The sequence below is a fragment of the Mixia osmundae genome (assembly GCF_000708205.1).
Source record: "Mixia osmundae IAM 14324 unplaced genomic scaffold scaffold_6, whole genome shotgun sequence".
In the NCBI taxonomy this organism is placed as follows: domain Eukaryota; kingdom Fungi; phylum Basidiomycota; class Mixiomycetes; order Mixiales; family Mixiaceae; genus Mixia; species Mixia osmundae.
The window spans coordinates 393,692-416,952 of NW_014575558.1; the positions used below are offsets into that span (position 1 = coordinate 393,692).

At 53.5% G+C, this 23,261-nt stretch overlaps 9 protein-coding genes across 9 annotated transcripts; 6 read left to right on the top strand and 3 right to left on the bottom strand.

Annotated features, from left to right (window-relative positions):
* Window positions 1-327: 327 nt before the first annotated feature.
* L969DRAFT_88101 (uncharacterized protein) lies at window positions 328-973 on the top strand. The gene is made up of 4 exons (XM_014711898.1): window positions 328-399; window positions 449-642; window positions 703-824; window positions 872-973. Exons 1-4 carry the CDS (start codon window positions 340-342, stop codon window positions 934-936), a joined length of 441 nt encoding a protein of 146 aa, XP_014567384.1. The 5' UTR covers window positions 328-339; the 3' UTR covers window positions 937-973.
* L969DRAFT_94967 (uncharacterized protein) lies at window positions 965-3,705 on the bottom strand (the record flags this gene model as incomplete). The annotated part of the gene is made up of 12 exons (XM_014711899.1): window positions 965-1,023; window positions 1,072-1,123; window positions 1,173-1,234; window positions 1,284-1,323; window positions 1,374-1,399; window positions 1,449-1,536; window positions 1,585-1,912; window positions 2,035-2,131; window positions 2,180-2,231; window positions 2,283-2,528; window positions 3,389-3,634; window positions 3,682-3,705. 12 exons carry the CDS (start codon window positions 3,703-3,705, stop codon window positions 965-967), a joined length of 1,320 nt encoding a protein of 439 aa, XP_014567385.1.
* Window positions 3,706-3,901: 196 nt separating this feature from the next.
* On the top strand, window positions 3,902-6,416 carry L969DRAFT_103798 (uncharacterized protein; the record flags this gene model as incomplete). The annotated part of the gene is made up of 13 exons (XM_014711900.1): window positions 3,902-3,951; window positions 4,019-4,388; window positions 4,433-4,566; window positions 4,616-4,666; window positions 4,716-4,905; window positions 4,953-5,073; window positions 5,125-5,301; window positions 5,351-5,422; window positions 5,472-5,598; window positions 5,655-5,831; window positions 5,884-5,966; window positions 6,012-6,188; window positions 6,242-6,416. 13 exons carry the CDS (start codon window positions 3,902-3,904, stop codon window positions 6,340-6,342), a joined length of 1,830 nt encoding a protein of 609 aa, XP_014567386.1. The 3' UTR covers window positions 6,343-6,416.
* A 57-nt stretch (window positions 6,417-6,473) lies between these two features.
* L969DRAFT_24375 (uncharacterized protein) lies at window positions 6,474-8,395 on the top strand. Its single transcript, XM_014711723.1, has 4 exons — window positions 6,474-7,026; window positions 7,078-7,522; window positions 7,575-7,652; window positions 7,702-8,395. Exons 1-4 carry the CDS (start codon window positions 6,848-6,850, stop codon window positions 8,161-8,163), a joined length of 1,164 nt encoding a protein of 387 aa, XP_014567209.1. The 5' UTR covers window positions 6,474-6,847; the 3' UTR covers window positions 8,164-8,395.
* Window positions 8,396-8,587: 192 nt separating this feature from the next.
* On the bottom strand, window positions 8,588-10,080 carry L969DRAFT_50335 (uncharacterized protein; the record flags this gene model as incomplete). Its single annotated transcript, XM_014711901.1, has 5 exons — window positions 8,588-8,661; window positions 8,742-9,164; window positions 9,212-9,229; window positions 9,470-9,658; window positions 9,873-10,080. The coding sequence occupies 5 exons, from the start codon at window positions 10,078-10,080 to the stop codon at window positions 8,588-8,590; spliced, it is 912 nt and encodes a 303-aa protein (XP_014567387.1).
* Window positions 10,081-10,721: 641 nt separating this feature from the next.
* L969DRAFT_94972 (uncharacterized protein) lies at window positions 10,722-17,772 on the top strand (the record flags this gene model as incomplete). The annotated part of the gene is made up of 22 exons (XM_014711902.1): window positions 10,722-10,789; window positions 10,839-10,872; window positions 10,922-11,451; window positions 11,503-11,618; window positions 11,663-11,809; window positions 11,987-12,210; window positions 12,262-12,469; window positions 12,518-12,661; window positions 12,713-12,748; window positions 12,799-12,853; window positions 12,899-13,014; window positions 13,067-13,325; window positions 13,370-13,427; window positions 13,475-13,502; window positions 13,549-13,578; window positions 13,630-14,207; window positions 14,418-14,496; window positions 14,547-14,695; window positions 14,743-14,814; window positions 14,862-16,679; window positions 16,727-17,605; window positions 17,653-17,772. 22 exons carry the CDS (start codon window positions 10,722-10,724, stop codon window positions 17,770-17,772), a joined length of 5,748 nt encoding a protein of 1,915 aa, XP_014567388.1.
* Window positions 17,773-17,810: 38 nt separating this feature from the next.
* On the bottom strand, window positions 17,811-20,977 carry L969DRAFT_94973 (uncharacterized protein; the record flags this gene model as incomplete). The annotated part of the gene is made up of 11 exons (XM_014711903.1): window positions 17,811-18,337; window positions 18,387-19,200; window positions 19,255-19,437; window positions 19,491-19,551; window positions 19,771-19,789; window positions 19,836-19,999; window positions 20,060-20,190; window positions 20,239-20,399; window positions 20,454-20,537; window positions 20,583-20,865; window positions 20,918-20,977. 11 exons carry the CDS (start codon window positions 20,975-20,977, stop codon window positions 17,811-17,813), a joined length of 2,487 nt encoding a protein of 828 aa, XP_014567389.1.
* A 289-nt stretch (window positions 20,978-21,266) lies between these two features.
* Window positions 21,267-22,257, top strand: L969DRAFT_88118 (uncharacterized protein). Its single transcript, XM_014711904.1, has 3 exons — window positions 21,267-21,651; window positions 21,712-21,908; window positions 21,960-22,257. Exons 1-2 carry the CDS (start codon window positions 21,296-21,298, stop codon window positions 21,797-21,799), a joined length of 444 nt encoding a protein of 147 aa, XP_014567390.1. The 5' UTR covers window positions 21,267-21,295; the 3' UTR covers window positions 21,800-21,908; window positions 21,960-22,257.
* L969DRAFT_88120 (uncharacterized protein) lies at window positions 21,882-23,170 on the top strand. Its single transcript, XM_014711905.1, has 5 exons — window positions 21,882-21,908; window positions 21,960-22,186; window positions 22,233-22,437; window positions 22,490-22,579; window positions 22,630-23,170. The coding sequence occupies exons 2-5, from the start codon at window positions 22,043-22,045 to the stop codon at window positions 22,695-22,697; spliced, it is 507 nt and encodes a 168-aa protein (XP_014567391.1). The 5' UTR covers window positions 21,882-21,908; window positions 21,960-22,042; the 3' UTR covers window positions 22,698-23,170.
* Window positions 23,171-23,261: the final 91 nt, after the last annotated feature.

Genomic DNA, 23,261 nt, shown 5'->3' on the forward strand with positions numbered 1-23,261 from the left:
AGACAGGCATGGGGGGTGTCTTGTCGTTCGAGAGGGGTGGACATGGTCGGCAACGCGACGCGCGAAGGTCATGAGGTGCACCTTCCCTGCAAACGCCATCCCCCGCTTCATCGGGCTCTCTCTCCTACTCTCCTCGGCTACTCCTGCCTATGGCACTGTTGAGCCATCCTGCGGTCATTCCGATGCGAGTCTGGTCTTTGTAAGTCATCGAGAGACAGACAAATGCAACGAGGTGACCGTCAAACGCCAAACAGCCAGCCGGCTTTCATCACGGCCTGTCCGCTCCCCACAGTCGATGGGAGACCATCTCAAGAGCTCGAGTACATGCCAGGAACACACATGTGGCTGCAATCTGTCCTTGAAGCAGATGGTACGATAGGGCTCAAGGAGATCAAACAGGTGAGCCTCAGAACGCTGGAGGCGTCAAGGTACCGACACTCGCAAGCAGATGGAAGGCCTACCGCTCTACTTCGATGCGCCAGAACCACCTCTCTATGCTCCCGGAGAGGTCAAGATCCCGCTACAACTGTACTACGAGTGGAATAGTGGTGATCCCAGAACGCCCGCACGAGCGCAAGTCGAGTGGCCCTACCGTCATTGCTGCGCATTTGATATCTCCTGGACGGCCCTGCTCGATCTTGAGTACGCTTGAGTTCTGCTGCTCGAGCTCGCCAAGTGCTGATCACATCCACCATTCTGCAGATCAGGCGCAGTCGAGGAGCTCTCGGTCCGCAGTGGGTGGAGATGCAGACCAACCATGCCGAATCCCGCACAAGCTGAAGAATGGCCACATTGTCCTGCTGGCAGCCCGGGACTTGATCCAGGTAGGTCGTTCGTTATGCTCCGCTGTGTCTGTTTATGCTCGGAACAGCCCAAGGCGAATGTACTGTCCTCCGAGCTGGTCTCTTTGCCTCGACCGGACACGCAGAACAGTGACGAAAGGGAACCTTATGCATTATGATGTTTATCGAGAGTTGCTCTCTTCAACAGCGTCGAATTGAAGATGCTCGCACAAAGTCACAGCTGCGACACGTCAGCTGATTTCCTACATGCGTGCTAGTCTCGACTTGCGAGAGGGATGATAGAGCAGACTTCGAACGATCTCGGTGCATTCTTCGGTAAACTAGCACGACCCAGGTCAGCCATGGTCTCCTTTCGTAGAACAAAGCTACCTTTGAGGCGCGTTCGGGCCAGCAAGCCATGTTGAGCATCTCATCGCGCAGAACTATTTCGTCTGCAAGCGATGCGTCAGACGACACTCACTTGAGTGCCACTCGATTTACGATACATCGTCGCCACGGCCACTCTTGCCTGCCAATAGATCTTGCAGCAAACAGGTCAGGTTTGTCAGTGGCAAAAGATGTGCTGGTTACCATGCAGCACTTGCCAGCCAAGCCAGCTGAGCTACTGTCAGTCTTACAAGTCTAATGAGATAAGAGCGAAAGCACCTGGTCGAAGGCGACCGCGCAGCAAGAAGCGGACCCAAGCCCACGCTACAGCTTCGGTCGTGAATTTGTCGATGTTGGCCACATTGGTCTGCTTGCGTCCAGCCAACACTTTCAGGCAAGCACACATGAAGCTTACATAGGCATAGTCGGGATTGGCTGGAAAGACTGTACGGCGATCGTCGTCTTCGTTCAGTACAGTGGTCACCATGAAATGAGGTCTTGTCTCAAGCTGCAAGACTGCATAGATTGGGCGAGTGTCCGGAGCTGTTTCGGTCCAACATATACCCTGCGACAGTCGTGAGTTGCTGTTGTGCGCTATGAGGAGGAGCACGCGCGATAGCCGATACTGTAGATCAGCGCCCGGCGTCAGCCTGTAGACATCATGGCTCTTGGGTCGGGCCAAACAGAAGATATTGTACGACTCGGTATTGATTTTGTCCGCATTGTCTGGTATTGCATTTGCGCTCTGAATGCGATGTGACGAGGCGAGAAGTAGTCGGGCGAGACAAGCAAGTATAAAGAGCTGCATCTTGCGTGTACAAGTCTGAATCGCGCTGGATGAGTCTCTCGGACTGGGTCCTCTTACGCAACGGCGACGGATCTAGACGGCTGAGGTGGCTCGTAGTCAATGAGCTCGTTGTCAACGTATATGTTGAGAGACTCGAAGAGACACGTCGAGAACGCTGTTCAGACAGATTAGCGAGACTGGGAGAGCGCAAGGCAAGCCTTACGCAAGGGCCTGCGGAGTAATTCGTATTTCTTGTCTGTACACGTTTTCGAAGTCTGGAATGGTGTAGCATCAGAGCCTATATGTCCTTATTGGGCAAGACGCACCTGCTCTCCCGCCTTGACGTGAGGTACACAGAATAACATGTATTCAATCGATCTTGGTTTCAGCCCGTGTGTGACGGTCTCGACCTCCCAAGTGGCATAGAACATTCCTTTGCAGCAGTCTGCTGGGTCGACAACAATACTCCCTGCGGTCGTGTACAGCTTTGTATAGAACGAGGTTTCGATGATGACCGTGCTCGATTCGGTCGCAAGCACCCGATTTGTGTCAAAGCGCGCGGGCATGCCATACTGTTGCGGGATCAGCAAAGTCTGTTTTGGCTTGCGGATGAGATACAAATGTGGCTTCAGGTTCTCTCATGTAGAGACCGTAATTCGTGCGGACATTGAAAGCACCTGGTGCTCTTTTGGGTACTTCCGAGTAGATGTTGCCGCCTTTGCCTGTGCCACAGTCTATCTCGAAATCTACACGAACACTGTAGAACTCCTCGAAGACGGGTTGATCAATCGTGTGTCCACGTTCGTGGAGCGTTGCTACGGCAGAAGAGACGGGCGTCGCTACCAATGCGCAGAGTACAAAGAAAGCGCATGCGTATCGCATCGAATACGCTCGCAGCATAATCGTCAATCTGAGCCAACGATGATCCGGTTGTTGGGCTGGATGGGAGAAAAATAGCTGGAAGGAGCCTTACGACGAGGGTTGAACGGGCGAGCAGGGGCCAGGTGATTAATGCTTCTGAGGGAAATACTGATCACGAGATGCGTGCACTGCTATGGCTACGGCGCGTCACGACAGCCGAAGCGGTGCAGTAGGAGGCAGAGGAGTCGAGTGGACAAGAATACAGGCTGCATCTTGCGCGTCAAATTCTAGTCCTCGGCGTGTTCCACGGTCACGGGTATTCCGGCGAATATTGGCTCACGAGCTAGTCGATCCCCGAGGTATAAAGTCGATGCGCTTGCCATCGATATATATATCCAAAGACGTGAAGTCGCACGTCGTCACGGCTGCAGAACATTTCAGCGCCGTCACAGCAGTAGAGTTACACTGACGATGTGGCCAATGAAGCAGGGCGTGCTTTTCGTCTGTACACGTTCTGGAAGTCTGACAAGGCACAGCATCAGATGGCATTGCTTTGCTACACGAAGCTTACCTGCGGGCCTGCTTGTGCATCTGGGTCGCAATATAGTATGTATGTTACCGATCTCGGCTTGAACTCATGAGCGACGGTCTCGGCTTCCCAGGTCGCATAAAACATTCCCTTGCAGCAGTCCGCTGGATCGACAATGTGCTGACCCGCGGTCGAGTACAACTTCGAGTTGAAGGATGTCTCGAGAATGACGGTACTCGTCTCGGGGAAGAGTTCGCCGTATTTATCGAAGCGAATAGGCTTGCCGACCTGTTAGAACCATCAGAACAACCTTGCAGAGATTTTCAGTGAGGTACAAATTCGGCTTTTGGCGTGATCATAAAGGTGTCGTATGTCGTCTCGACATTGAACGCGCCCGGGTAATTCTTGGGTACGAACGAGTAAATGTTGCCGCCTTTGCTGTACGCACAATCCACCGAAAAGTCGACCCGGACGGTGTAGAATTCTTGAAAAGCAGCAGGCAGTCTGGACAGACCCCTATCGTCTTGCGGGACTGTGGGGGATGCCGAGTTGGCAATGGGCGTTGCAATTGCTGTCACGCAGAGGCACGTCAACAGTGCGAGTGTGTAAGCACTTCGTAGCATTAGTGACCGGATCATGGTCATCAGATTGAGTCGAAGAATGTATGGACAGCAGATTCAGCGACGAGGACAGGAGCAAGGAGCGGGTGAGTGACCGAGGTGAGATTTTGATAAGCGATCTGACAGGGAAATCCGGTCACCAAACACTGCCCCATAGCTACGGCTACGACAGTCTCGAGTTGTTTGCCGAGCATCAAAGTATGCTTCCCATCGCTCGCAGGCACGCAAGGCCGCTCGCTCGTAGTCTCGCAACAGCGGCTAGTGGTCGGCTGGCCGATGTCCATGCAGATTCAAAGGAAAGCAACCGATGGAAAGGCACGAGTACTACCGGTGGAACGACGAAGCTCTATATCGACGGACAATGGACAGACAGCAAGACAGATCGATGGATTGACCTGTATGATCCAGCAAGTCGGACATGTGTCAGACTGTCGGCCATAGTCTGACTCTAGCTGTCGCGACGCAGAGTACACAAAGATTGCTCACGAAAGTGCCGGAGACAACTCAAGATGAGATGCGCTTGACCGTCGACAAGGCTCATGATGCCTACTTGGGATGGAAAGACACCAGCGTACTGTCTCGTCAGGGCGTCATGCTAAAGCGCGTCTTGCTCGCTATCGAATCGAGCAAAGCTCATGAGACGTGGCAGGCTTCAGCACCTCTTGCGCGAGCATATGGACGATATTGCTCGCTCCATCGTGTCCGTCGCATCATCAGTAGGAACTGCACGACTGATCTTCGACGTACAGTCTCGAGCAAGGCAAGACATTTGCAGATGCAAAGGGTGACGTACTGCGCGGTCTGCAAGTCGTCGATGCCTGCTGCGGCATTCCCAGTCTTCTCATGGGCGACAAGATCGAGGTCTCGCGCGATATGGATACAGAAGTACGCAAAGCGCCTCTTGGCGTTGGTGCTGCCATCTGTCCCTTCAATTTTCCGGTTTGTTGCTCACGATGCGGTCCATTTGTGGGCTGAGGCGAAAGCAGGCTATGATTCCGCTATGGTCGATACCCATGGCAATAGCAGCCGGTAACTCGCTCATCCTCAAGCCGTCAGAGCGTGATCCTGGCGCGAGCATGATCATTACCGAACTCATGGAGCTAGCTGGCACGCATTCCGCTTTTCGCCCATAAAGCTCGCGCTTATTTGACCAAGCAGGACTACCGAAGGGCGTGCTCAGTGTCATGCACGGCTCAGTAGATACGGTCAACTTTCTCTGCGACGAGCCCAGGATCAAAGCAATCACATTCGTCGGCTCGGACAAGGCAGGCAAGCACATCTACGATCGAGCAGGTGCTACAGGCAAGCGTGTGCAAGCTAATCTAGGCGCAAAGAGTGCGTATCGTTGGTCTCTTATACAAGGGTGGGCTAAGATAGCAAGCAGACCACGCTATCCTCATGCCTGACGCGAATCTCAACTTTGCGCTCAATTCGATCGCAGGCGCTGCCTTTGGAGGTGCGCTCTCGTGCAGCTGTCCAGGATAGGTGCTCACTGGTATACTTAGCTGCTGGCCAGCGATGTATGGCACTTTCTGTCGTTGTGTCCATCGGTGAACCGACTTGGTTGCCACAACTCGTCGAACGCGCAAAGAAACTCAAAATGGCCAATGGCTTCGAACAAGGCGCCGATCTGTCCGTTCTTCGCTTGCTGAAGTCAAGCTCTATATTGACACATGCATTCGCATCAGAGGACCTGTGATCAGCCCGATGGCGAAGACGCGGATAGAGTCTCTCATTCAGTCTTGCGAAGATCAAGGTGGCAAGATCATACTTGATGGACGTGGAGCAAAGACAGAAGGCTACCCCGACGGCAACTGGGTCGGACCAACGATACTGCACGCAGACACGAGCATGTCTTGTTATCAGTGCGTACCTTTGGAGAGGATGAAGCTCGCTGATTTCGTCCATCGCCTACAGAGAGGAGATCTTTGGACCTTGCTTGACGATCGTACAGGCCGAGAATCTCGACGAGGCAATCGCGCTCATCAATCGCAATAAATGTAAGGCTCTCGCAGAGATCGCGTACCATGTTAAGTAGCGAGCAGATGGTAATGGCGTTGCAATCTTCACCCAATCTGGAGCGACTGCGCGCAAATTCGAAAAGGAGATCGAATCGGGTCAGATTGGCATCAATGTGCCGATCCCTGTTCCTCTGCCGATGTTCTCATGGTCGGGCAACAAGGGCTCAGTACTAGGCGGACATTCGCTCTACGGCAGTCTCGGTGAGCTCATCATACAAATGTCTGCGGTTCATGCTGACACCTCATTGGCGCAGGACTCGACTTTTGGACGCAGCACAAGACAGTCACTGCGCTCTGGAGACAGGAAGACGTTATAAGCAGTCAAGCTGATGTTGCAATGCCCACACATCGTTGATAAGCATGCATACACATATGACCGATGAGAATTAGCTGGTCTCGCTCACTTTACAATGGTGATGATGATGTTAGGCGGTGGCGCCTTCGACAGACGCGTGCTGTCGCGCCGCCGCGAAGTTCTTCCGCAAAGCTGGATTTCCACGATGCACAGACCCTGTCCTAGCCTCCACAGTTCAGAATCGACTCTGGTCCTGAGACTCGCAGCAACAAGCGTTTGGCGGGTGACGCGGCGTGCCTTTGTGCTGAAACAATATCTCGAGGCTAGACCCGTTGTGAGACGCCTTCGGTTGTCTGGGTACCCTGTCGCCCTTCTCGCGATCACGACGCACGACAATCACAAAGCGACTTCTTCACGCGAGATAGCAACACAACAGCCGAGGTCAGCCCTTGTGTCTGCAAGAAAGGTGAAGGCAGGTCTGTCAAGCGATCTCCTGCATTCGTAAGCCATACAACCTGCGACAAAGCATTTGTGCAAGCTTGCCGCGCAACCGTACATCGCTGTCATGACTGTTCTTACCGAGACAAAGCCCGTTGAGGCGGTCACTGGTGCAGTCGATACCGTCTCCGCCACCAGCGAATCGGGTGCCATCGCACTCACGACAAACGACCCCGTCGATGGCGCTCAGGCCCACACAAAGTCAGATGCCACTCTTGGCGATCAAGTCGTCGATGACAGTCTGAGGTAGGTTCCACATGCTGATGCGCATTACCACTTGCTGACGTGACGGGATAGCAAACCCAGCGAGCAGGCCAAGCTAGATGATGCAGACACCGCCACCGTCAAATTGGCCGAGCCCGTCGAGCAGACAAATGACGATCAAGTGAAGCCAGACGAGCAAGTCAAACAGTCAGCCACGACTGCCTTGCTTGCGCCGCCCGGCGAGGGCAAAGACGAGGTCAAGCCAAAGAAGAAGCGCATGTCGATTCTCAGTACTCTCTTGGGCGGCGCGCTCAACAAGGACAAGAAGGAACATGCGAGTGAGCCTACTAGCGCATCTTCCGAGACTGCCGAACCTACCGTTGAGGCATCAGCCAAACCAGACACCGAGCCCGTGACGGTCTCTGAGCCTGTTGCGGCCGACAAGGAGACTACTGCTTCGACTGGGCAAGAAGACACTGCTCAAGAACCGAGCAAGGCAGGCGAAGATGCCGAAGCTGTAGCCAGCGAAGCCACCAAGGTTTTTCACATCTCTTTCGTCTGTCTCTGTTGTTCTGACTCGTTGGTCGTAGGAAGAAGCCAAAACAAAGGAGACTTTCTTTGCCAAGCTCAAAGGCATTATTGCCACTCTACAGTCTCCTCCTCAAAAGGCAAGCGATGAGCTCGGCAGTATAGGTGACACTAATCAGTTGCGAGCAGAAGAAGCACACGCGCGTCAATTCTTTGCCTACGACAGAGGCGGACAAGGATGTACTCCGCACAGCCGCCGCGCCTACGGCATCGCCCGACGCTACTGTAGACCAGGCCGTCGATGTACCTGTCAAATCCGCCGCCGGTGATCTTGCTAAACCAGACTCGCCAAAGTCCGACAAACGCTCGCTTGCCCTCTTGGCTCGAAGATTCAGCTCCAAAGTCTTTGCCTCTCCATCGCCAAAACGTGAAAAGTCGGACCCTCTTGCCTCGACAGAGATTGCAAAATCGGATGCTACGCCACCACAAGTACCTGCCATCGAGGTCACCGAATCTTCGCTTGATGGTGCCAAGGAAAAGGAGGAGCAAGTCAACGAAGCCGAGCGAAAGCTCTCTGGCATGTCTGATCAGCCAGCCACGGAGCCGACCGCAGAGATTGAAGCGGTCAACGTGCCTGCTGTGTCCGCTTAGCTCGTTTTGATACCACGCCTTCACGGCTCTCAGGTTGTACATTGCTAATCTTCAATACAAGCGCTGTACACCTATATTCTTGCAAAGCGTCTACCCAAAACTCTCTTCGTGCAATGTGATCGATCTACGCTTCTCGCCGTACAACACTGCACGGGGTGAAATGGCATCTTGCACGGCTCGACTGACTGCCGAGGTGAGCGTGTATGGACCACAAGTCAGTACCGCCAGCTGTCGCTCGCGTTCTGTTGCGTGTACGCAACTCTCGATCAGTGCCTCAAGGTCAGGTCGCCCTGCTCGTAGCTTTATCGAATCCTTCTCTTCGCAGCTCGGCAGTTGATCCTCGACATCGAACCATTGATCTTGAGTCGCGCTTGTGCAATAAATCTGTATGTCGAGTCTACTGGCCGGCAGGCTAGTGATACAGCTACAAAGCCGATCCGCAATAGCGAGAAGATGGTACGGATCCCTGATCGACCAGACAAATGTAATCCGCCGTGTCTGTTCAGGCGAGGCTTGCGAGCGTAATCTGCGAACAAGGTCGAGCAGGTGTGATAAGGCGACAGAGACGCCGCTACCACCACTGATAAGTAGAACGCTTGCAAAGTGGTGAGTGTGCTCGGCAGCGCCGTATGGCCCCTCGATAAGGCATCTTCGCAGGCGTAGTGCTGAGTCCGAATCTGCCTTTTCGAGGTCTCTATCTTGCTCTGGCAGATTCCATAACCGACGCGTGAGGCCGCCCTGTGCACGTATGAGAAGCTCGAGTTGGTTGTCGCCATTATCGGAAGGAATGTTTGCCACCGAGAAGGGATGGCCACCAGGTGCAACCGCCGGCAGATGCAGGTAGACAAATTGCCCGGGTTTCCACGACATCTTGGTTCTGACGCTGACTCGCAGAAGCTCTCCAGCCAACTTAGTGATAGTGGCTGCATCTTCCGTGGTAATTGCAGAACAGTATGCATGGTGAATGATCCTTGCAAGCCTGATCAGGCGATCGAGTGCCTCTGTGCAGCTCTCAGTCGATGTACACGGGGTTGAAAGCACAACTCACGCAAGGCAAAGCCTAGGACTACCGGCAAACAGAATTGAGGGCGATGTAGTATGAGCGTGATGACAAAGATATAGGCGAGTATGATGTGGCCGCCAATGAACCAGCGGTACCACCGAGACCTGACAGTTCTGGCTGATAGGATTACGATCCCCACGAGTGTTGCAAGAGCGACGATGCCACATGTGTGAGACGGCTGCATGAGCAGAAGATGGGTTTGCGTCGAATAGACCGGCGGCACATTGACACGTATGCGCCCACCTATGTGTACGAGTGCTAGAAGGAGCAGAACCCTCGCAGCCCAGCGGTGGAGAGTATTGAGCGTTTGATAAGAGAGGCCGGTGAGCCAGCTGATCGCATTGTTTTTCGAAGCCAGGGCGATGACGAGAAGCACGTTGACGTTTGCGAGTCGTGCGGCATGATGCGCCTGAAGGTCTAAGCTACCCTCGGCTAAAGGAAGCATCAGTAGTCATTGCACAGAGCGTACTGAATTACCGACTGTTGAGAAAGACGAGCACAAGGTTGAGTAGAACGTAAGTCACGATCGACATTACTTCGATGATGCCGCCCCGAAGCTGGAGCGAATGAGATATTCGCGACTGTCGGTGAGCATATTTACGCCAGAGAGCCACGAGGGCTGCCCAGCATTGCCGTCGAGCAGCACAATGCAGATTGCGAGCTCGTCGAGAGCAGTCGCCTGTGAGTATCTTGATGACGGTAGCGATAGAGCCGAGGGCAAGCCCAATGAGCAGGACAAAGAGGAGGTAGTACGGCGTGTATCGACTTTGAGCAGCAAGCCATGCTCTGCCATCGGTGAGAGTATCTGAGGCCTCCATGCTTCGTGTGACTTGCTGGTCCGTTTTGGTCTGCATACCGGATCTCGAACATCGGGAGAAGTGGAAAGCGAGCCGGACTGGTCGGGAATTGCGCGTAAATTGCTGCTCTCAGAGATACGGTCGAAGATGATACTGACGTTCGATTGGATTCTGAAACTCGCGGTAAATAGTGGCTAACGGTGTGGCTAGCGTGTCTAGACATCCTGGCAAAGTGGATGAGGACAGAGGCATCGATGTATTGGTCGACGTCACTTATCGCGCTCGCGCCCAAAAAATTAGCAGGACGCTTCCATTCGATGCGCGGACATAATCCAAGTGATGGTACGTGAGACCACATCGCCGATGGCTGAACGACGTTGTCTGAGCACCTTGGACTTGTGTTGATCGGCTTCAAATGATGCACAACGTGGGAGCTTTCGAGATTGTATTGACAAGTGAGCGAGCAGTGAGGGTGTCATACATGACTCTGCGCAGACGCATCGTGGGAGGATGAGAAGAAAGAGAGCGTGGGCATCCTTGGGCGTTCTCTGAAGGCAGTTGGTATATTTTCAAGCGCGATCAATCGATCAATCACAATTCGGAGCGAGTCTTGCTGCGAGTCCAGGAGACACTGGTGACGCCGGCACCACTTTAACAATGTCTACCTTTTCCTGCTCTGCCTTTCAGACTCTCAGAAAATGTCTGTCCTAGAACAGACGGCAAGCACGACGCAGGCAAGCGCAGCGCGTACTGAGGGATTCCAATCGTGCGTGATCCGTTCAAGTCCTGACCGGTCTGTCATGACGACGGAGCAGACTATCGTCCTTCTTTGCTGGTGTTGTGATCAACGTTTGTTTTGTCCTATGCTGCCAGACGACATGACTGACATGACGTGTAGCTCTTGCTCGATGGCGTAAATGCCCATCAGCTAGCGACCTACTGCAGCAACTTCAATGATCCCTCAACGATCCGATGCCTCGTCTGGACAGTCGCAGTCTTCTCGCTGCTCGACACCGTCTGCGAGATCAAAGTGCTTGACATGTGGCTCATCTCTGCACGTGACGACATCACCCAGCTCGACTACTATGGCCTTCCTTATGCGCTGCATCCGATCTTCCTCGCTAGCTTGAGTCTGCCTGTGCAGGTCTTCTACGGCTGGCGCGTCTGGGTCTTGTCTCGTCACTCAATTCTGCTTCCGGGTATCATCATCATTGGTGCGCTGGTCAGCAATGGCTCCGCGATGGCTGCCTCTGTACGCATCTGGAAAGCCGAGCGATTTTCTCGCGATCACACTTCCCATGTCCACACTGGCTTGATGCTTCTGCTTCCGGCTGCCATCGATATCATTACCTTCCTCGCAATGCTGTACTACATTGGCCGCGTCACTCTGCAAAACCGCACCATCGGATCTCAGAACATCTTTAGACGGCAGGCTAGCCGTCCTGATTGCTCATACTACGCTGAGATTCTTTATCACAGACTCGCTCGAATCGCAATAGAGACCAATCTCGTCACCTCGGGCATCGCGTTGGTCTGCAGTATCACCATCACGTTTGGCAAACGACATCAATATGCACCTTTTCCCTTTTTCGTTGGTATGTCGACCTCTCTAATCCCAACATTGACTGAACCGTCTCAGCCAACGCTTACCTCGGCACGCTGCTTTACTCACTGACATCAAGACTACAAACAACGGCGGAACTCGAGGAGATTGGGGCAGAGACTTCGACTTCGCAGGACACGGCTACTGCGCTGCCTTCGCCGGTCCATATTCATCCTGCAGGGCGTAGCAGGACCGAGTCCTGGGCTCTTCGACCCACTTATCACATTACTGTCTGAGAAATGAATTTTCGTGTTCGCATCTGTCACCGAAGACAGACAGATCCTCGGTCTAACTACAAGCCTCGAAACACTATTCATGGGCAGCCTTTGCATTCTCTGCTCGCTGAATCAATGTCTCCAGAAGCCGTGGAGCCTAGGACTAGCTATGGCAATCGCGGCAGAACTGCTGAAAATCCATCCTTTACCGACAAGAACAGATATGACCGAGATCCTACTAATCGCTGCCATTCTGCTCGCAAGCCCAAGGCTCAAATCCCGCCAGAGACTTACCTCTCGTTGCTCGATACGGATGGGATGATCAATTACACCAAGCCGACGTACAAGGACATCCTCAAAGTCGACGAAGTACGCGGATGCCATCCGAGATGTGTGATGGCTGCTGACGCTTTGACGCAGCATGGCATCGATTACCATTTTCACAAGTTTCGCAAAAGAAAGGACGTCAAATCCTGGCGTGCTCATAATGCTGCAATGGGACGTATGGCAGCCTATTGCCTTCTCGTCTCTTTTGCTTCGATCGGCAACGGCTACTCCTGCTCCATCATGGTCGGCATTCGCGAAATGGCTCAATATCAACACATGCTTCAAACAACAGACGGGAGGAGTGAGCGAGACTGTTTCGTACATTTATAGATAGCTAACGATCGTATAGCACAATTCACTGGCTTTGATTCGCTGGCACTGCGCGATCGTGAATTCTACCTGTTTGGCTCGATGCTCGGCGCTGTTATGGCTGCCTTCATCGCAGATATCTTTGGTCGCCGCAAGACACTGCTCTGGGGGTGTATCATCGTTTGTGAGTTACCTGATGGCATACCGCTCGCGGTTTACTAATCACACGCCGCAGACACTGGCGCGGTACTTTCGGCGGTTTCTACGTGGCGTGAGCTTCGAAGCTATGCTATGGGCGCTGCATCGCTGACAGAACGGCAGACTGGCTGCTTTTTGCAGGTCGCTTCATTGTCGGCATTGGCTCAGCAATGAGCTGGCAAGCCACTTCTCTCATTATTGATGGCGGCTGATGAAGAGACAGTGTCGCCGCTCCGATCTACATTGCCGAGATTATCTCACCAAAGCTGCGGGGTCTCATGCTTGGTATCTACGGCGCTGCATGGTATATTGGCTGGTGCCTATCAGCGGTCACGATTTGCGAGTCGGACCGATTTGTCGCCAACGTTCTGCTGACGCGCTGTTCTTCCAGTGGGCTTCAATAAGATCTATCCTGCTGGCACGGACGTCGCCGATTCCGCCTGGCAGTTTCCGCTGGCTTTGCAAGTCGTGCCGAGCGCTATCTTATTCACGTACTCGCTGTCCATTCCGGAATCGCCTAGATGGCTCTGGACGCAGGGCATGCCACAAAAATCGGCTCTCTATTTCAAGCATCATCACCGGTATGATCCAGCTGGTGATCTCGCCCAACGACAGATCACTCGTCTTGTAGGCATGAGCAACAAGCAGCAGTGAGTTCCGCAGCTTGTGGCCTGCCGTAGGTGACAGCTGCTAGGTTGATGGAAGTCTGGTGGCGTCAAAGACCAACATGGACTGCACTGTATCGCGCTTCGGTAGGCGTGCCAATTGATCTGGCAATGTGCTGACTGCTGCACCGCAGCTCGTGCTCGTTCTATCGTCTAGCGGGCGTGCGTATCCCGCCGATGTGATTGTGTCCAGCTGATAGACCGACAGACATTCAGTCGAGCGCGCTCAACCCGAAATGCGAGTCGTCGAGTGCCTCTTCTGCATGTAGCACTCATTGTGATGACACAGATGTCGAGTGGATCAGGCTCTCCGCTTATAAGAGTCCCAACATGGGGCTCTATCTCAACTTTGCAAACGCGCTCGCAATGATGGGCGGCGCAATCGGTGTCGCAATCCTCGTCGAAAGAACTGGCCGGCGGTATCTGTTGGTCGGTGCGAGTCTTCTGACGGCTCTGCTTCTTATGGTCACTTTTGCAGTTGGTCTGGACATAGAGGCGACCCTCAATCGTGGTGAAGTCGTCTCGCGCTTCCTCGCACATACCGGTATCGGCATGGGATTCTCTTTTGGGGCAATCTTCGCATCCTATACGGTCGGTATGCAGCAGATCTACGTCTGCGAGGTCGCGACGAATCGCCATCGCGCCTGGGCGGTCGCAAGCAGCCTGATCATCAACCTCCTCGTCGATCTCATTTCGTTGTCAAGCACCAAAAGCCTTGGCATCTGGGTTTTCATTCCCTACATGGCACTTCTCCTCTTCAGCGCGGCTTTTTACTGGCTCTTCGCTGTCGAGACGGGCTTCGGCAAGACGCTGGAAGAACTTGATGACGCGCATTTTACACTCTCGCCAAAAGTGAAGCGTGCCTTTGTAAGACTCTTCAGCGAGTCACGCGGTTCCGAGTCAATCGAAGCAGAACATCGCAACTGAATAAAGGATTTGACGAAGCCTAGAAAATGAGTGGTTGTCTTAGGGATATTCGTCGCGGTTTGCAATGCATTCGAAGCGAATCGCTTAATTGCGCGTTCGCGTTTCGCGCCCGTCGTACCCATGGAGCATGAAGTGCTGAGCCTCCTGCAGGCTACCTTGGGGGCAGACAATGCCGTCAGAGCTCAAGCAGAGCAGAGGCTCACCGGCCTTGCGAGCTCTGGCATGGGAGGCAGGTCGTTAGCTCGGCGTATAGCAAGGCTCACATGGATCAATTTACAGAGCTTCCTCTGGCACTCATTCGGCTGCTCCTCGAGCATCAGCTGGAAATTCCGCTTCGTCAAGCATCTGGTCTGCTCCTCAACAAATACGTCAAGGAGCACTGGTCCATCTTTTTTGCCTCTTTCCTCGGTTCGCCGCCCCCTCATGATGTGATTTCGGCCAAGCTCTACTCGTCGCCGCTCACACCATGACGCAGGCCAAAGATCAGATACGGCAAGCGTTGCTTGCAGGCCTATCCGACTCCCAACGAAAGATCAGGACGACATGCGTCAGTAAAACGCGTCGTGGGTTTTCTCAGCTGAGGCGAGCAAACAGGCACTCGTGATCGCTCTGCTTGGCCAATGCGACTGGCCAGACGAATGGCCAGAGCTCATGAATCAACTACTCAAGCTCTTGGCGACGGGGCAATCGGACAGCGTTCATGGGGCACTGCGCGTGCTAGCAGACTTTGTCAAAGGCGATTTGACTGAGGATCAGCTACTGCCCGTCGCCAATGACATGTTGCCTACACTACTGAAGATCCTCTGCTCTGCTCCAGCCTACTCAGCGTTGACACGCTCGCGGACGATCGCCATCTTTCGAGAGTGTCTATCTGCGCTCTACATGGTCAAAGACACGTATCCGGACGCAGTCGAGAAATCACTCAACGTCATCATGCCCCAGTGGCTTTCTGCATTCGTTCGTCTTCTCGAGGAGACACCTCTTATGGCCTATCTACACACTGCCGACGAGAAGAGCTGGGAAGAGCTAGCGGTTCGCTCAGAGATCTTCAAAGGACTCCTCAGGACCTTCTCCTATTTCCCAAAGGCTGCTTCTCCATACTTGCCCCGCCTACTCGAGCTAGCAACGCGCGACTTGAGTGCCGTCATGGGTTTGTATCGCTCGATATATCTCAACGATGAACTCGACGATTCGCGGCTGGAGCCCGTCATCGGCGCAGATGAAGGCAGCGATGTCACAGTGACGCTATCAGATTATATCAATCGGGGTCTCGAATTCATTGGAGCGGCTCTCATGAAGAAGCCTGCTCACAAACTCTTCTTCAATGAGCGGACGCGTACAGCAACGCCTTTGCTCAGCCAGGCTTATCAGCTTGCGATGTTCTATGCCCAGATTACTACAGACGACGAGGAAGCTTGGCAGACCGATCCGAACAGCTTTGCCGCCGAGGAGGAAGAAGAGAACCCGGGCTACAGTCTTCGAGTAGCCAGTCAAGACCTTCTCGCCTCGCTCCTCGATTTCCATCAGAAGCAAAACTCAGGGAGTGCCTTCACTGCCGTGCTCAAAGCTCGTCTCAATGAGGGCGAGCAAATGCGACGAGCTGATCAGGCAGACTGGTGGAAGCCGCTTGAGGCCGTACTCTATACGTTGCAATCTATACCCGACGACTCAGATACCCCGCCATATGCTCACGAAGATCAAGCGCTTCTTCGAAGCATGGTCTCGAACTACTACAATGCGACCAGTCAGCCTCTGCTGCAAGGCCGTGTCATGGTCTTCGCTAGCAGACAATGTTCCATCTTGCCAAGCGATCAGCTTGACATGTACATTGACGGCGCGATCCAAGTATTAGAGACCACGTCGCTGAGCAACGAGGTCAAAATCTCAGCTCTCGTAGCTTTGAAAGGGTTTTGCCGCTCCGCTCCCCAGCTGGTCAAAGCTCGCATGCTGCGTATTCTGCACAACCTTGCAACTTTCCTACCTTCGGCCTCGGACAACACTTTGACGTTACTGCTCGATCTAATGTCACTTGTCATTGGCCTTGGCGAAGGCATGCTGAACGCCGAAGCCGCGTCCGTCATCGTCGCAATCGCGCTAGACACCTGGCAGAAGCAGTTCACAGATCCTTTCGTGGCTGATGCTGTTGGCGATCTACTCGAGAAGCTCGCGTCAGATCCTTCAGAAGAAGTACATGCAGTACTCGTGCGCGACGCGGCACCCCGTATTACTGCAGCACTCGCGCTAGCCGACTCGACAGACCAAGACCAAGCTGTGCTTGCCACCTCGGCTGCTAGCCTGCTCGAGAATGTACTATCGGGACAGAGAAGCTCTCTCAGCCTTGGCATGTATGCAGCTATCGCTCCTACATTGCTCGACATTGGCGCAAAGACATCTGACGTGAACATCGTCCAGGCAAGCTGATCTGTGCGTAGCCTGTGCTGATGCTGACCTGGCCGCAGACCGTCATTGCCTCGCTCATCCACGTCGTCCGCAAGGCGTGTCCCGAACTCGTAGCATACCGCAATCCGAGCGGCGCATCCGGCATGCAGCTCTTGCTTTCGATCATTGCTCGTCAATTACAGCCAGAGCAGAGCGAGTCTTCCGGTCTGTTCGTCGGCGATCTGCTACTGCATGTCATGCGCAAAGCCGGCCAGGAGCTATCGGATATTCTGCCAGACCTGCTACGCGCGCTCGTCACTAGACTTGCGCTGGCAGAGACGGGTACCTTTTCGCAAAGCCTCATTGTGCCGATCGCCTACGTTTTGCATGCCAACGCCGATCAAACCATCGAGCTCTTACGTTATGTGTCTCTTCCTTCGGGTCAGAATGGCCTCGAGATCTTTCTGAGGGCATGGGCGGATAATGCAGAGACCTTTCAAGGCTACTGGCAGATCCGCATCAGCTCCTGTGCACTAGCGATACTGCTCCTCAGCGACAACGTCATCCTGGATACACTACTTGTCAAGGGCGAGCGTATACTCGATGCCAATAGTGCTACAACCATCATGACTCGAGCAAGGAAGCGCCAACTTCCAGACCATTTCCAGCAAATCCCTTTCCGTGCAAAAGCTCTCAAGATCTTGCTGAGCGATCTGCAAGGCGCGGGTGACTCTAGCGTCGCTGCTGCCCTACAAGCCGATGCCGAGTCGGACGACGGCGATGATGGCGAGGGCTGGGAGGATGAGACGGACGCTTTCAGTACCAAGAACAAAGACGCGCTAGACCTATCTGCGATGCTTGGCCATGATGGTCAATGGAGAGATGACGATGATCTCGTCGAAGAGGACGAGGCTGACGAGGATATCAAGAATGATGCGCTCTATAGCGTGAACCTCTCCGTAAGTCATCAAATCCGAGAGAACTTCAGCTGACTAGTCTCTCGCAGGAGCATGTCGTGCGAACGCTTCGCCAAGCATACGAGCAGTATCGAGCTCTCGTCACCGAGTATGGTCAGCACTGTCTCACGACAGATGAGCAGCGTGTCTTGCAACAAGTATTGCAATGATACACATCTACATTGACAGTTGCGAGGAGTGTGATCGTCTAGCGACCTGCGAGACCGTACTTCCTGAGTACGCTCTTGACATCTGGTAGCCCTCTTGTGTTTCCTTGGAAAACGATGGTGGGCTGACCAGATCTACCTGCCGAAGCATCTGGTCGCAAAACCCTCGTAGCAACACGGTGTAGATCGTCCAGCGTGACTGCGTCGATACGCTCGCACATGACTTCGACGGGAATCTTGTGACCATGTACCTGCACTTGCCGACCGAGATCTTCGACCTGCACCATCCGGCTCTCGAGTGCCATCATGAGAGAGCTTTTGAGCTGATTTCTCGCCCGCGAGAGCTCTGCAAGACTGATGCCATTGTAAGCAGGCCTCGTGATGACATCTAGCTGTTGCGCAATGAGCTGGGGTGCTTGTCGAACAAAGCTAGGAGCGACCGCTAGCGCAAGACCAAACAGGCCGGAGTCGAGGTAGCAGTGGTGGAAAGCAGCTGCAAAATCGACAGTGTGATACTGGTTGAGAACTGAGGTATATAAGCGCGAGTACATTCCCTTGCCAGGTCCACCTAGCGTATTGATCAGCCTGATTCGATATCAGGGAAAGGTATGACGTACCAGCAGAGAACGAGCTGCCGCCCCCCAGCAGGACTTGCAAAGTCGCGAGAGCGTATATGTCTGGATCATGAATTGATAGGCCCTCGTAGCCGATGTAGATGTGGCTGAACTCGAGCTCATCATTCTCCATGATGCAGGTGCCGCCGGTGTAGCGAGCTTTTGCGATCGCGAGTTTGCGATATTCCGACTCCTCCGATGCTACGAGATCGGCAAGTTCACCGGCTGCCTCTCGTGCTCTTGTTGCAGCGGAAGTGGATAGGTTCTTGTATGGTCTAGGTGCGCTGGCTTTGCTGCTCGAGACGGGACTTGGATGTAATATCTGACTCGTAGACTGGGCGGGAGTGATGGACGATGGCAAGTGGCCAAAGTGTTCTCTGCCAATGTCGAGCAGTGCCTGATGATCGATGCCCGCTCCAGCTAGGACGATGCGCTCTGGCCTATACCACATCTTGACGAATGCCCTCAACGTTTCTGGCGTCATGCTTTCAAGATGCTCGTCTGGGCAGAGCAGCGGATTGCCGAGCGTGTTGCCACTAAAGGCAGTCTCGTGGAGTATCTCGGGCAGGATCATCTCTGGCTTCGCTTTGATCTCCTTGATCTCCCAAAAGATGGCCTGTCGCTGTTCGTCGAGTTCCTGTTGAGTGATGAGCGGATTCAGTACTGTGTCGGCAAGTAAGGCGATCACTTTAGGCAGGCTATGGGTGTACGAGGAGGCTTGGTACATGATTGTCTCTCGAGAGGAGGATGAGAGGAATTGGCCACCGAGGAATTCGAGTTCTTGTGACATTTGCTCGCCAGATCGAGACTTTGTGCTCTGCCATAGCTCATGTGAGGCATGCCAGTGTGATCATCGTGATTGAGAGCTTACCTTGAAGGCTAGCCTGTCCAGTACATGGCTGCATCCTCTCGTCCGATCGTTCTCGTACCGCGAACCCGTGTCGACGTAGATGCCTGCGGAGACGAAGTGGCCAGGCGTAGACTCTGTCGCCACTCTGACGCCATTGGGCAGCGTCGTTGTCTGCAGTAGGGCTGCCGAGCTAGGACTTGCAGGCTGGAATGTGTGCCTTTGTTAGCTCCAACCTTGGGAGATGCTGTGGCACGCACAGGCTTGGCTGTCGGCAGCCTGCTCTCTGCTGATTTCGATAGGGAGGCATATCGCTGGGTCCTCGACAGCGAAGTGTTCAGCAATCGCTGAGCTGAAGGCCTCATGCTGTCTCGCTGGAAACGCTGGCTTTCCGGCAATTTCACGAGAGTGCGACTCCGCATTCTCCGCAAGAACTTGCCACGTCATTGCCTTCACCGACCACGAACAAACAATGGCCCTCGATCGAATGCAATCGTCTGACTTTCCTATTCTGGCTTGACAAGCTTCATAGACACATACGGCATGCATTGCGTAACCTCTACTCGGATCAGAATGTGTCATGTACGAAGGAGCTGGCTGCTTGCCTTTGGGCTGCAGGAATGCGGCATCAGCTCTCGAGCAGTCATATTCTTCCCAATCTGCAGTCGGTCCTGCGCCATTGCAGAATAGCGTCACGCTACTTGTCTCGATGACAATTTTGCCTGTTGCGCCGGTGAGGAAGATCGTGAAGAAGGCGTTGGCGATGCAGCTGCATAGATGCAAACCAAAACTATCAGCCCGCAAGAAGTGCATTTCCCTTGGAGCGTACCATCTCCGCCACATTTGCCAATTGACATTGTCGGTCGTCACCGGGACATTGTTGATCATTACTGAAAACCGAGTACCCTGGTCGTCCGAATGAACCGGCGTAATATGAACGTCTTCTTCGCCAAAGTCATCCTGTAGAGAGTGTCAATCTTTGCTGACAGATAGATTTGCATGACCTACAAACTGGATCTTCCAGAATTCTTCTTCTTCGGCGAGATCAGGCGGCATCGCCACAAATGCAATTTCGAGCAGTCTATCGCGCTTGCCAGGCCTTTGTACGATGACTTGCCTTTGACTTGTCTCTTCGTATTCGCTTGCATCGCATTTGGCAGTCACGAAAACTGTAGATGACATGGCCCTCAGGCCACCGTCCAACGCCGCCTTGGCGTGCTTACCACTAAAAGAGTACTCCAATTGATCAGCGGGGCGCACATCATTGCCGATGACATATTCGAAGCCGGGGTGGCAGATCGTGATACCTGACACCGTATCAGTGTCATCCGTAGCCGGAAACATCAGAGCACCTTTCGGGCTGCCGATCGCCTCGAGATCGCACGCGTCGGGTGGAAGGTCAGGATCGTCTTGACCGCACAAGAGATGCAACGTCGGCACCTCGAGCGTTGACACCGTCCTATCGGTCGTGCGTATCCAGAAAAAGACTTCAAGCATGGGTAAGCAGCAATTATCCCATTCGATGAGATCGGCCCGTCCGACCGCCCAATTGTCCACACTGAACGCGACCTTGATGACCGCGCCTGTGCTTGTAGTCTCTATAGTTTCGAGATCGGCTTGTACCCATTGCGGATCCTGAACATCACGTGAGCTGGGTCTGGTCGTAGGAACGATACATGCAGCTCGCCTCGATGGAAATCTTAGGCTGCCAATATGCGCTTCCCGTGCTCGTGATGACCTTTGTCATCAGTACTGTGACTTTGTATGGCTTAGCGCTCGATTGAGCGAAAGTGATCGGCTTCTGAAAGCTGAAAGGCCTGCAGCTGGCCGTATACCAGAAGCGGATTGTGTAAGTTTGTAAGAAACGAGGCTGGAGGGCCTGCGCCGATGCAAGACATAGTATGCTGGTGAGAGTCAGCAAGGAAGCAAGCATGACGAGCATCCGAAGAAGCCGTGATCGTTGTGAGGGACATTGAGGGAGAGGGGTGTGGCGGAAAACCGTGATCGGTTATCGTCGCGTTGTTAGCCGAGAATGTGCAAAGAAGAAGCCCGTCGACGAACACGAATGGTTCTGCCTTGTTTCTTCCTCATCATCAGCTTTGTCCATGCTCGGGATGCGTTTCTTCTACGGTTCACTGCCGAAGGCAGATGTCAACACGGCAACAGGGGCGATCCAGGTTGGGTGCCGCTCAGTCTATTCGAGGTACCGAGCATGGCAGAAATGAACTATCGAGTAGGAACCCTGCACCAAAACATCAGATTGATCACACTGTCTCAACCTGATTGGGTAGCCTCGATTGCCGAATATGTCGCTTCACCCTCAGATACACATTTTGAGATTGAAATTACCGCTTGGCTCGTGCTCGTCGCTCTTGCCATCACAGACGATCCAGTCTTCAGAGCCAGGAAAAGTATTATCAAGTCAGTCACCAGACCATGTTAAACATACTCAGCCAGTTTTGATGGCATTTGTCACGTCAGGCAATGCTGCAGGCCGGTATACGATTTTCAGATCGACGTCGGCTGGCCCAGGCGTCTGCCACTTGTTACCACAGCTGATCACCGCTGAGGCAATGCGGCAGGTGATTGGCGCACTCAGCCGGCCTCTTTCGGATTCAAGCTCGTATGCAATTATGCAGGCGTCGAAGAATGCGAGCCATATTGGCCTGAGCCTTTCGGCAAGTCAGCTCCCAAAGTTTGCGCGCATGCATACTTATGTGCATGCACAGTCATACCTTGTCAGCTTGACGATCATGTAGAGCTGATCTCTCAGCCCATGTTGCCATTTGTGACCCGAAGCTATCGCCTACGCATGGGCTTCTTGACCGCCACTTGCTCACCGCCAAAGGCCCCCGGCGTTCGGTCATTGCCCTCAGCATTCCTCCAGAATTACGACGCGCTTACCTTCGCGTGGGATCTCACCAACTCTCGCGAGGCAGGCCTCGTTCTCACTGAAGTGCGCAAGTATATGAACCTAGAGACCCTTGTGACCAAGAGAGCAGTCGGAGGCCTGGCCTATGCCGTCCGGCGTCACTTGGCGACGTACTTCAGAGCTTCGTCAGGATCTCGAACAGGTCACCATCGAAGTCATCATTCCCATCGAGATTGATCGCACCACCCTCGCCTCTAATCCAGCTGCTGACGCGATAATCAAAACTTGCTGTCGAGCATATGTCATCATCAATGCAGCCCTACGGTATTTCGAAGGTCACTTCACAGACAAAGTCTATTTCACCCCGTACTCACAAAGATGCTGCAGAAGGTGAGATCTTAGACAGGGAAGTCACGATAACCTGCAAGCCAAGCTACTCGGAGACGATGTGCCCGCAATCGTGGCCGGAAGAAACAAGTGAGCTCACGGACGCCCTGCACACTCAAGTTGACACAGACTGTTGACAGCTACAGTTTGCTACTATATCAGCTCGTCCATTGTCATCTCGACGATCCAAGGCCACGTGCAAGCTTGATTTCCAGTGGAACGAGCAAGAGCCTGCTCACTGGGCCACAGTAATGCATTGTCAAGCCCTCACTGTCCTGCGCATGTACGGGCGATGTCGAGTGCATTTCCATTCAAGGTGCACGCACCATTCACTGCAGACGTTTTGACAGTCAAAATCGCGCACATTTTGTGGGAGTACGGTAGCTCGATGGACAAAGCGGATATTGACGATCGTGTCCCGGCGTCGCAGTCGCAGCTGGGCCACCGTCAGCTCTCATCAGGAAATGACGACTCTTTGCTTGCTTGCAGTAGCTTACTATGTTGCCCGCCAAATTGGGTTTCCGTGTTTGCTGCATCAAGGTAGACAGATCTAGGATAGGGGAAGCTTAAGTAACTTGCCCGAGATCAGGCAGAATCCTCACTGAGCGTGACATGAACCTAACAGCATCGCGAGTAGGGCCAATGCTAGGTTCCAGTGGCTTAAAGCGACAAAGACCCAACGACGAGATTGAGCCGCAAACCGAATCAGTATGACGAGGGTGTAGAAATGCAATGACTTCAGGAGGTCCCCCAGCTGGTAATGATTTCGGGT